At 44.3% G+C, this 12,536-nt stretch overlaps 1 protein-coding gene across 1 annotated transcript; it reads left to right on the plus strand.

Annotated features, from left to right (window-relative positions):
- The first annotated feature begins 3,307 nt into the window (after positions 1-3,307).
- LOC150066453 (eosinophil cationic protein-like) lies at positions 3,308-4,202 on the plus strand. The gene is made up of 2 exons (XM_090354984.1): positions 3,308-3,375; positions 3,561-4,202. The coding sequence occupies exon 2, from the start codon at positions 3,566-3,568 to the stop codon at positions 4,037-4,039; it is 474 nt and encodes a 157-aa protein (XP_090211110.1). The 5' UTR covers positions 3,308-3,375; positions 3,561-3,565; the 3' UTR covers positions 4,040-4,202.
- The last annotated feature ends 8,334 nt before the right edge of the window (positions 4,203-12,536 follow it).

The following is a 12,536-nucleotide window of genomic DNA, read 5'->3' on the forward strand; positions in this document are numbered from 1 at the left end:
CCCATGCATCACAGGTTGCAAGTTCCATACTGACATCCACAGGATGGGGGGGGCAAAAAATGTTTGACTCTTGTCTCCAATAAACCATCAAAAATCCAGAAGTAGAATTATGGTTCAAGTGATAAAATGCTAGCCTTGAGCAATAAAGTTCAGGTACAGTGCCCAGGCCCTGAGTTCAAGTCCTAGGACTGGCACACAAACACACACACAAGAACTTCCTTCATGAGCCCAGCCAGGCTTCAAACTACTTAGATCCCCCCCCCCCTTTCTGTTGTACTGTGCTTGCTAGGCAAATAGCTGCTGTTTTAATTCGGCCCTGTCTGCTTTTAGGGTTACTTCCTTGGATAGAGACTCTTGTTTTATACCAGACTTAACTCCTCCTATCTATATCTCCCGAGTAACTTGAATTAAGGATAGGTACTACCATGCTACTTCACTCGCTGGTTGAGATGGGTAATGGGTGTCTGTATTTTTTGCCTGAGGTACCTTGGATCTGGAATGGTCATGATCTCTAACTACAAAGTATCTGGTGTCTAAGCATGAATCACCTTGTCCATTCCTTAGCATCCTCTGCCTGCCCCTTCCAGTATTTGAATTTTGGATCTGAACACAATCTTCCTATGATAAGCTTTTCTTTTTCTTTTTCTTTTTTCTTTTTTCTTTTTTTTTGCCTGTCCTTGGGCTTGAACTGAGGGCCTGACCACCAGAAAACTGGAAGTGGCACTGTGGCTCAAGTGTTAGAGTGCTAATGTTAAGCTGAAGAGCTCAGGGACAGCTCCCAGGCCCAAAGTTCAAGCTCCACAGGTGATAAAGGAAGAAAGAAACAAAAAAAGAAAGAAAGAAAGAAAGAAAGAAAGAAAGAAAGAAAGAAAGAAAGAAAGAAAGAAAGAAAGGAGAAAAATGAATTTAAGGAAGAAATAAAGGGGAAAGAAAATGATAATGGAAAAAGAAAGAAAGTAGGAGAGTTAGTGGCCACCTATAATCTTAGACATAAGAAGAAAGAGGCAGAAGAATGTCAAGTTCAAGGTCAGCTTGAGCTCCATGGCTCATGACTCCATGAGCTCCATAGCTGAGTGTTAGAGTATCTGCCTAGCATGTCGAAGGCACAGGAATCATCCTCAGAAAACAAAGGGGTGGGGAGAAAGGCATGAAGCAAAGACTAAACAGGCAAAAGTCAACATCATCTGATTCCCAGTAACTCAACAAGGGGCAAAGAGCCCCGGCTGAGTCTCCTAAGCAGAGCCACTGCAGCCAACACGGCACCCATGGCACTCTGAGCTCAGCGTGAGGCGCTGGGATTACAGTGGCAAAAGTCAAGATGGCACCTCCTGCTAGGAGAATGATTACAAGAGAATGGTGAAGGGAAGAAGCAATGAGATTTCACTCAGGTCTGTGACTCACTAATTGTAGAATCTTGGCAGACCCTCTTTTTTTTTTTCCAGTAAAAGAATGTACCACTTTATAAAGTCCAGTTTATGAGATTCGAAGATTTCCAGTCCAAATCTGTGTATAAATTACAGGTTAGAGGACAGAGTGGAGGGCTAATTCAAGTTACTAAAACAATCTGTTCTATTACATACACAAGATGCTCACACCTGTAATGCTTGCTACTCAGGAGGCTGAGATCTGAGGATTGCAGTTCAAAGCCAGCCCAGGCACCAAGGAGACTCTTATCTCTAATTAATCTCTAGAAAATGGGAAGTGGTTCAAAGGTAGGGCGGTAGCCTTGAGTTAAAGAGCTCAGGGACAGTGCCCAGGCCCAGAGTTCAAGCCACATGACCCACAAAAAAAAAAAAATGCTTTGAAGTTTCTTATAATGGTTCACTGGTACCTTAAAAAATAGGACAGGATTTAATAGAATAGATGAAATGTCCTCCAAATACTTAACTTTTGGACATAGTTCAATGGGCTCTGGTAAACAGTAGAGGTGTAGAGAAATGGCACAGAACCCATCCTCCATAAGTTACAAAAATGACTGCCTCATGCAGACATGAAATACATTCCTTTTGGTTTCAAATGGTCTTAGCTCTTCAAACTAGCAGCTGAAATTTAAAAGAATTTCCAAATGAATCAACACTGTTGTTTTCATAAACTAGATGGAGCAATCTCTGCCAGAATGCAGAAGTTGATCATAACTGAAATGTAGATGTAGAGAGTAAAAGTGTAAATGGAGGGAGAGGAAATGCTATTAAAACTAAAGCTGACCAAGACATGAGAAAGGGTATCAATGTATGTGAAGTAATGTACCTTCCATCTGGCAAATGTAATGTAACCCTTCTATTAATTACAATAAAAAATATATGAAAAAAAAGAAAACACAAATTAAAAAAAAAAAAACAAAGCTGTTTTTCCTCTCATGGCCTCTGGCCCCTAGACACATAGAACAGGCAGCCTATGCAGAAAAAATGTCTGTGCTCTGTTAGACACGCCTTTATCCATAAAATCTTTGGCATAATGACCTCTGGGTGGTACATAGGGGCTCAGCTGTGTCTGTGGGTGGAAACTGGGCATGAGCCTATGGTTACAGGAAATGCAACAAGTTTATATCATGTACACAAATACAAAGTACTTGAAGTGTTGGTTTTTTGGTGGGTCATGGGGCTTCAACTCGGCCTGGGCATTGTCTCTGAGCTCTTCAGCTCAAGGCTGCCACCCTACCCTTGAGCCAAGCTCCACTTCCCATTTTCTAGAGGTTAATTGGAGATAAGAGTCTCACATCCTTTTGTGCCAGGTCTGGCTTTGAACCAAGATCCTCAGATCTCAGCCTCCTGAGTAGCTAGGATTTACAGCATGTGTGATGATTATAAGCATCTGGCAGGTGACATCACTGAGTGAGCAGGCAAGACAATGTCAAGAGGGGGGAGGCAGCCAGAGAGACTGCTGGGCCAGTGCTCTCTTCATTGCAGTGATGGGGACTCAGTCTCCCTCTCCCCGCAAGCAGGACTGCAGAGGACACAGGAGTGGAAACTTGTCTGTGAAATGGACCTGTCTTTCTGGACTTGGTCTTCCAGTGGCCTGAGGAGGCACAGCTTCCAGAGCCACAGGGGTGCAGCAGGCAGTGTGTGTGTGGGGGGGGGGGTGCACACAGCGCCTCCCCTGTGCACAGGAAGACATGGGGTGGCCTTCCTCACAGCACAGCAGCCAGCAGCACTGCCCTGGCTGGAGGCAAGTGAAGAAAAGGAAGTGGGCTGCTTGCCCAAGAGATCCATGTGCCAGCTGTGGTTTTGCAAGCTCCACACCCAGTGCCCACTTGACCCTGCCCACGCCACTCCCAGGGCCTGCACTATATCTACTGAGCCAAGTGGGGGCCAGTTGTCCCAATCCCCCAGACAACCAGCGGCTGTGTTGTCACCCGGGAGTGGCACGCAGACACAGGTAGGACGCGGGGCCCTAGAGCTGAGGGCCAGGGCTGGGCTGGGCAGCACTTGAGGGAGGGCTAGGAGGCAGACAGGGCCCAGGGGGTTGCAGTTTGGGAGGGATGGAGGGAGAATGAGTAGGGGACCCCACAGCACACAAGTGAGCCGGGGTGCAGGCGCACTGAGCTCTCTCCTTTCTTGCAGGAAGCATGGGGCCAGGGCTGCTGGGGTGCAGAGCTGCTGTCCTGCTGGGGGTGATGGTGCTCATGGGAATGCTGACCCCATCCGAGGCGCCACCCCCGGGTTTCACCCCGACTCAGTGGTTTGAAACCCAGCACATCAATATGGTCTACCCACAATGCAATGCTGCCATGACTGTGATTAATGGTCATACTGGGGTTTGCAAAAACAAGAATACTTTTCTTCATACAAGTTACGTTGATGCTGCTCGTGTTTGTAACACCTCAATTACAAGATGCCGTAACCCTAGACAAAACAACTGTCATGACAGTCCAAATGCGGTGGACATAACAGACTGTGACCTCATAGCCTCAGTTTACCCAAACTGCAACTATCGTCAGACACAAGCAGTCAAGTTCTACACGATTGCTTGTGACCCCAAAACTCCACGGGACACGGTTCCATATCCGGTGGTTCCGGTTCACCTGGATAAGACATTTTAGCTCCTGTTGCAGCATTCCCTGCGTGGCTCACCTCCAGCTCCACTGCCAGCCTGAAGAGCCAGCTCCTCCATCACCCTGCACGCGGGATCCTCCCCTCCTCCAGTCCCCACCCCTTCCTGCCTCGCTCACCTCTGTGACCTATGCAATAAACATCTTTGCAGAAGCATCTAGATGCTGTGTGTCTGAGTTTACTGCTCTACTCTCCTTAGCCACTCTCTGGCCTGGACACATGGCCTGAGGCTTTGGGGAGTAGAGAGATGGGAGGGTGACGGGCTGTTTGCAGCAGAGGAGGAGAAGCTTTTCCTTTTTGTTTCCTGAGGCCAGCAACCATGGAGTGCAGAGTTGTGTCTCTGACAAAGACCCAGTGAACAGAGTGCTGTGCTCAGGCTCCTCTGAGGTCTCTCCACTCTCTGTGTTGACCTGGGCTTTCTTGTAAGGCCCTGGGGTGTCAAGTTGTGTGTTCATTTCTTGGTTTTAACTGACACAATTATTTTCAGATTTATGGGATACAGTGTGGCTTTTGTGATAATCATAAGATGTACAATGATTAAATCCAGATAAATGCCACTCCATCACTTACCATGTTGGCTCATTCAAAGTCCTCTCTGGCAGTTATTTTGAAATACACAGTAATCTCTTCTGAAATGAAGAGTATCCAAGTGTTTTCTTACAGTCTTCAAGTATGTGTTTGTTCTGCTGGTTTCTTTGTTCTGCAGGACTTAATCTGATAAGAGTCTCAGGCCTGTTGAACTCTGAGGATTGTGGTTCAAAGCCTTCCTGGGTATGAAAGTCCACAATAATCTTATCTCTGATTAACTAGCAGAAAATTGGAAGTAGGGCTGTGGCTCAAAATAGTAAAGTGCTAGCTTTGGGCTGAAGAGCTGAGACAGCACCCAGGCCCAGAGTTCTAGCTCCATGACCACCACCAACAACAACGAAGTAGGTGAGCCAGGCACTGTGGCTCACACCTGTCACCTCAGCTATTCAGGAGGCTGAGATCTGAGGATCAAGATTCTTGAGCTAACAAGTTTAGTGTTTTGAGGAAATAATGAATACAACAAAATGAGTAAGAAATTGTTAGGTTAGTTCCAAAATTACCTTTTCTCGCATGTCTTTAAGAAAATGTCTTAGTCATGTGGTGATTGAGGAGTTCACTGCTTAGCATTGGCAAAGGTGAGAAAAGCTAAAGGACAATAGCCAGGCCAGAGTTCAGCCTGAGTATGGGCACAAGAAAAAAAGAAAGGAAGGCCAAGGGCTCACACTTGTAATCCTAGCTTCTCAGGAGGCTGAGCTCTGAGGATCATAGTTCAAAGCCAGCTCAGGCACAAAAGTCTGTGAGACTCTTTTCTCCAATTAGCCACCAGAAAACTGGAAGTGGCGCTGTGGCTCAAGAGGTGGGGTGATAGCCTTGGTCTGAAGAGCCTGAGCTCAGGGTTCAAGTCGAACATCCAAGAAAAAAACGAAATGAGCGAAGAAAAAGGAAGGAAAAAAAAGGAAGAAAGGCAGGGAGGGAGGGAGAAAGGAAAGTACTTAAGCTATAAAGGACATCTGAAAATGAGAAAGTACAATTTGCTCACTATTTTTATATATGTGACTAGAAACAAAACTGTTCTTACTTGAATCTAAGTGTATGCAATACATATAAATATTACTTTCACTCTCCCAAGTATTTGAACTCTGGAATTCTGACACAATAATGTTGATCTCTGCAAGGAAACACTACTGAACAATGCTTACCAGGTCTGATGGATACACAGTCACACACACACACACACACACACACACACACACCCCACATACCCTGCCTCATAGATGGGGTTTACATTACAAACCATCAGAGGAAAGCTGACATCTTGGATAGGATAGAACCCTTTAATTCTAATGCCATTTCCATCTGAATGTAGCACTTTCCTCATACACCGTGTGTGTGTGTGTGTGTGTGTGTGTGTGTGTGTGTGTGTGTGTGTGTCAGTTCTGAGGCTTGACCTCAGGAATAGGGTACTAAAGTACAGCTTGTTTCTTGTTTGTTTGCTTGTTTTTGGCCAGTCTGGGACTTGAACTCAGGGCCTGGGCACTATTCTGGGGTTTTCTCAAGGCTAGCACTCTATCACTTGAGCCACAGTGCCACTTCTGGTTTTTTATGTGTATGTGGAACTGAGGAATCAAACCCAGAGCTTCTTGCATGCTAGGCAGGCACTCACCACTAGACTATGCTCTGGGCTGTAAAGTATAGCTTTTTCACTCAAGGCTACTGCTCTACCATTTGTGCCGGAGCTTCACTCGCAGCTTTTTTTCTGGTTAATTGAAAGTAGAGTCTCACAGACTTTCCTGACTGAACTAGCTTTGAACTACAAGGTAACAGCTTAAGCTCCCACCATTCTACTCACAGTCTGGTCTTAACTTCTCCAAATTCAATAGTAAAACTTTAAGTGAACTTCTTCCTTCTTAACACTTTACAGTAAAATATGTATTTTTAGTGTAGACTTTTAGCACTTTCACTATACAATTTTTCTCCTTATTAGGTCAAGAGCTTCCACCTTTTTACTTAAAGGAGGCACATATAGCTTCTCTTTGATATATGTACTTTGGCAACATCACTGCTTTTAAACTCTGAAGCCACAATTAAGAAAAATAATTGTTACCTGATTTCAAGTACCTCAATACCATGAGAGCCAACAGGATAATAAAGAATACTATTAGAGGGCCAGGAGTTTGGCCTAGTGATAGAGTGCTTGCCTCACATGCATGAAGACCCAGGTTCAATTCCTTGGTACCTCATAAGTAGGAAAGTGGCATTGTGGCTCAAGTGGTAAAACACTAGCCTTGAGGAAAGCCGAATGATAGTGCTCAGGCCCTGTGTTCAAGAACCAGGACTGGAAAAAAAAATACTACTAGGTAGATGCCAAGGGAAGAAAATCCATGAGATCTTTAGTCTCCAATTAACAACCAAAATAAGTGAAAGTGGAGTTGTGGCTCAAGTGGAAGAGTGCTAGATTTGAGCACAAAAGATCAGAAACAGTGATTAGGCCCTGAGTTCAAGGCCCATAACCAAAAATAAAAAAGTATACTCAACAACTTTACACTTGTAATTTATATAAATTCATTAATGGAATTTCCCACTGTAGGTTTTCAAAACAAAGTGGACACAGGGAACTAAAACCATGGAAACTGTGTATTAAGAGTCACCACACTGTGAAAAATCACACACAAGGAAATCCTTGTTGTCTTGTGGCCAGTGACATATCTGCACATCTGGATGGTAAAATGTTGTTAACCTATGACAGAAACTACACACACAATGGTACAGATAAGCACACACACATATACATATACATACACCAAGAAGTGACCCTTTGCATTTTTTGCCACTCCCAGGACTTGAACTGAGGGCCTGGGCACTGTCCTTGGGCTTTCTCAAGGCTGGTGTTTTACCACTTGAGCCACAGCACCACCTCTGGCTTTTTCTATGTATGTGGTGTAGAGGACTCAAACCCAGGGCTTTGTGCATCCTAGGCAAGCAGTCTACCACTAGGCCATGCTCCCTAACCCTGTTTGCATTTATACTTGGGCATATTTTATATACATATATATGTATATAAAACACACACACAACACACACACACACACACACACACACACACACAATGAGAAGTTGTTAAGAAAATGAATACTCATTGACTTGACAAGAACACAGAGGTGGTAGTGGCCCATGCCCTCAGTAACTCAGGAGGCAGAGTAGGAGGGCTCAACTTTAAAGCCAGGCTAGGAAAAATTCAAAAGTCTCTCTCTAAAACGTCTGAGAATATAGTTCAAGTGCTGGATCATTTTTCAGAGATTTTCAGAGGCCCTTGGGTTTAATCCCACCAAAAAACAAAACAAAACAAAACAAAATAAAACCTAGGACCTAAAAAGAGTTAATATAGAAGGAAAAACAAACTCAAAATGTCTTAGTCACAGTGTATGGGGAACACAAGCTGTCATCCAACTCAGTTGAGTCCTGGTGTGTGTGTGTCGTGGGGCTTGAACTCTGGGCCTAGGTGCTGTCCTTGAGATCTTCAGCTCAAAGCTAGTGCTCTACCACATTGAGCCACTTCTGGTTTTCTGGTGGTTAATTGGAGATGTGCCCAAACTGGCTTTGAACCATGATCTTCTGATCTCAGCCTCCTGAGTAGCTAGAATTACAGGGGTGAGCCACCTGCGCCCAGCTGAGTCCTGGCACTTATTGAAGATAGCTGCAGATCCCATGGTTGAGAGCTCAGTCTTCAAGGCCCCCCTCACTTCTGATGCCAGTTATAAGCTCCAAGTTATTTTACCTGGTTTCTGTGCATACACTAGGTGGGGTTTCCCTATTGTCCTCCTCTAGGGCCATGAGTTTGGCCTAGTGGTAGAGTGCTTGCCTAGCATGCACGAAGACCCGGGTTCAATTCCTAAGTGCCACATACATAGAAAAAAGCCCAGGACTGGCAAAACAAAAACAAAAACAAAAACCTAATGCCCTTCCAGGTCATAAAGTTCATTCCCAACGTATCATCTTGTGAACATGGCTGTTAACTGGTTCCCCCTTCTTCCTTTGTCTCATTGTCTTGTTTTCCCCATCCCCTTCCCTAATTCAAATAAACAAATAAGTGTATATACAATACACCAGGTCAAATCCAGCAATACCAGGGGATAAACCATAAGGTTAAAAAAAAAAAGGAAAGAAATAACTTGAAAAAAGATGGGAAAAAGATGGTGCTGACACACTAAGGACCCATCCTAGCTCTTGCCCACAGAGAGAGAGAGAGAGAGAGAGAGAGAGACAGACAGACAGACAGACAGACAGACAGAGAGACAGAGACAGACAGAGAGACAGAGACAGACAGAGAGAGACAGACAGAGACAGACAGAGACAGAGACAGAGAGTTTAGGGGGGAGAAAGGGGAGTCCCAGGAGCTAACTCCCCTAAGAAATCAACAACTACGAAAGTAGGAAGAAACAGAGAACCATAGGAAATGAAAAAGAAAAACAGAAAAAGTGCATCTCCAACTCACTCAAAGAAAAAGAATCCCGAGGACCCCTCCCCCAACCCTCGTGGGGAGCCTCTGAGCCACAAAAGCGGGGCCAAGAACTCCAGGACTGCAGCAGGCTGCAGAATTCAGATGCAGGAAAATCACACTGCCTGGGCTTAGGACAACACAGGCAGCAGCTGAGACAGCAGGGGAGACACACAGACTAGGAAGGAGCCTTCAACACCCTAGAACAGCCCACGACCAGACACGGGATCCCCCATTCCCCTCAGGAGAGCAGTGCTGGTGATGAGCTACCAGACCCCTCTTCGCTCCTGCCCAGGAAGGAACGTCAGATGCTAGAGGACAAGGAGCCCAGAGCCCTGCCCCCAACTCCACTCCCCAGCCCAGGCCATAGAGACTGGAGACTGACAGACACTAAGACACTAAGACCACAGCACTAATCATGAAGAAAGCGCGCATGCGCATTCATGGGCCAACATCTGGCAGGGTGCTCTGCTGCTGGGAGCTGGTGGGCAAACCAGCAACAGTGGTGCTATGTAGCTGAGCCATGGGCATGCGCACAGCCAACAACTGCCCTGACTGGGAATCAGATGTGCCCTCTGCCCTATTATGGAAAACTCCAACTCACACATCTTTGACTGGGCCCTGCTGCTGGGAACCAGGCAGGCAAATCAGTAACAGCTGCGTTTATCTGACTGAGACCTGGATGTACAACTTCAAGCCCCTGTTGGGAACCCATGGGCATGCCAGCAAAGGCTGAGCACTTCTGAATGCTTAGACACAGCACCACTTCCAGCTTTTTCTATGTATGTAGCACCAAGGAATCGAACCCGAGTCTTTGTGCATACTAGGCAAAGCACTTGACCACTAGGTCAAACTCCCTGCCCTCCCCACTTCTGTTTTAATCTGTCTACCTCTCAGTGTTTTCTATTTAATCTGTAGCCTGGTATTCCAACATGTTGCCTCAGGTTATGCCTAGCAACATCTCCACTTTCCACTCCCTCGTGATAGGAGTTGACTGACAATTATCAGCATATACTACACCTTTCCAGGTCCATTCTCTAAGGGTGTGTGTGTGTGTGTGTGTGTGTGTGTGTGTGTGTGTTTTGTTTTGTTTTGCCAGTCCTGGGGCTGAACTCAGAGCCTGAGCTGACTGTCCTTGGACACTTTTGCTCTGCAACTTGAGCCACAGCGCCACTTCCAGTTTTTCTGAATATGTGGTACCATGGAATCAAACCTAGGGTTTCCTGCATGCTAGGCAAGTGACCCTCCTTAAATCGCTAAGTGAAGAGGAAAGAAAGCAAGCATTGAGAGCAAATTGTCTGTCCAGAGCATAGCTCAAAGACTCCTTACACAGCCTTGATGCTAGTGGGTCATGTTGCTTCTACAGCACTGAAAGTCTGGGTATTTTTCTCAAAAGCATATGGCTTTGAACCCTCTTCTCACCCTGTCTTTCCTGGATGGACCTCCCTAGTTCATTTGATAGACAGTCCTTTAAAGAGCACACATTATTTTGTCATAGCAACAATGCCTTTTCACAGCACAGACTAGATTTAGGGGGGAAACTATAAATGCTCTCTTGTTACAATTTCAGATTGACACAAAGTCACCTATTATTCAAGCCTTTAAAGCTGGCTCCAGGTCCATTTTGGAGTTTGTGTGTGCTGTTACACTCAGTTTGGGGCCAGAGTTATTATCTCTTGATCTCTGAAGAATGGGAGTTCATCCTATTGAAACTCTGCACTTAGCCTTTGTTGCTCAAGTAGAAGCTACACTCCTCACATCCACATAAAACCAACTGAGAAGCTTATCTGTGCTTTCTCTCTTTCTTTTTGTTTGTGCCATTCCTAGAGTTTGAGCTCAGGGCCTGGGCATTGTACTTGGGCTTTCTCAAAGCTTGCGCTCTACCACTTGAGCCACAGTACCACTTCCTGTTTTTGCTGTGTATGTGGCACCGAGGAATCGAACCCTGGGCTTTGTGTATGCTAGGCAAACACATGGTGTTTTCTTAACGAAGCCTTCTGAAAAGCTCTGATTCTGATGTTCTTCATTGTGAACTTGGTTTCTTATCAGCTTTTTAGTAAGATCACATGACTGGCTTAGTTTTAAACAGGTGTCTTTTTTTTAAAGATATAATTTAGAAACTATCAAATCCATACAAGTTATTTTTCAATTCACTGAGTCTTGGCAAATTCCTGGAGATTGTCCATTGGCCACCATAACCCAGCTAGATAGCATGTGATCACTCTAAGGAGTTTATTCATGCATGTTGTCAGCTCCAATCTTAATCAGATTTGTGTTTATGAATTTTTCTTTTCTGTATCCCATATAAATGGGATAATACAAACTGGGTAGTATTTTGTATCTAGCTTTATTCACCTAGTAATGTTTTTGAGGTTCATCCTTTTGTGATGCATATTGATTCTTCATTCCTTTTTATTGCTGAATAGTATTCCATTTCATAGAAACAATGCATTTGGAGCCAGGAGCATGGCCTAGTGGTAGAATGCTTGCCTAATATCCATGAAACCCTGGGTTCAATTCCTCGGTACCACGTATACAGAAAAAAGCCAGAAGTTGTACTGACTTAAGTGGTAGAGTGCTAGCCTTGAGAAAGCCCAAGGACAGTGCCCAGGCCCTGAGTTCAAGCCCCAGGACTGGCAAAAAAAAAAAAAATTCATTTTCCTTATCTATTCGGCAGCTGATGGTCATCTGGATTAGTTCCATCTTTTGGACACTACAAATAATGCTGTATGCACACTTGTATAAAGGTGTTTGTGTGGGTATATGCTTTCTTTCTCTTAGCACATTCCTAGGAGTGGAATAGCTAGGTTTTACAATAAATTGCTGAGCTTTTCTAAAAACCTTAACTAATGTGTATCATTTTACATTGCCACCGGCGAAGTGTAAAGTGTTCAGTCTCTTCACATCCTTGTCACTGTCAGTACTGAGTCTTCATATGTAATTACAGTCATTCTGAAGTATGTGCAGGAGCCGCTCAACGTCATTTTTATTTGCATTTCCCTAATGATTAAGTTTAGGTAGTTTTTCATGTTCATATTGGTCTGACTCCAGTGAAATGTATCTTCAAGTCATTTGCTCATTTTTCAATTGACTTTTCTTATTATTGAAAATTATCTTCATATATTTTTCTACACATTTCCTTTCCAAATATGACTATTTTCTTATTTTTTATATATATGTATATATACATAATAAACTTTCATATATACACACATGAAGTAAAATTTCTAAAATCTGGGCTGGGAGTTTGGTCTAGTGGTAGAGGGCTTACCTAGAATGCACAAAGACCCAGGTTCGATTCCTTAGTACCACATACATAGAAAAAGCCAGAAAGTGGAGCTGTGGCTCAAGTGGTAGAGCTCTAGCCTTGAGAAATCCCAAGGACAGAGCTCAGGCCCTGAGTTCAAGCCCCAGAACTGGCAATAACTAAATAAATAAATATTTTTTTTGAAAAAAACTTAAAA

Source organism: Megascapheus bottae, chromosome 2, assembly GCF_031878675.1.
Source record: "Megascapheus bottae isolate mThoBot1 chromosome 2, mThoBot2.hap1, whole genome shotgun sequence".
NCBI classification, from domain to species: Eukaryota; Metazoa; Chordata; class Mammalia; order Rodentia; family Geomyidae; genus Megascapheus; species Megascapheus bottae.

Coding starts and splice junctions, on each gene's coding strand:
- LOC150066453 (XM_090354984.1), top strand. CDS start 3,566: ATGGGGCCAGGGCTGCTGGGGTGCAGAGCTGCTGTCCTGCTGGGGGTG.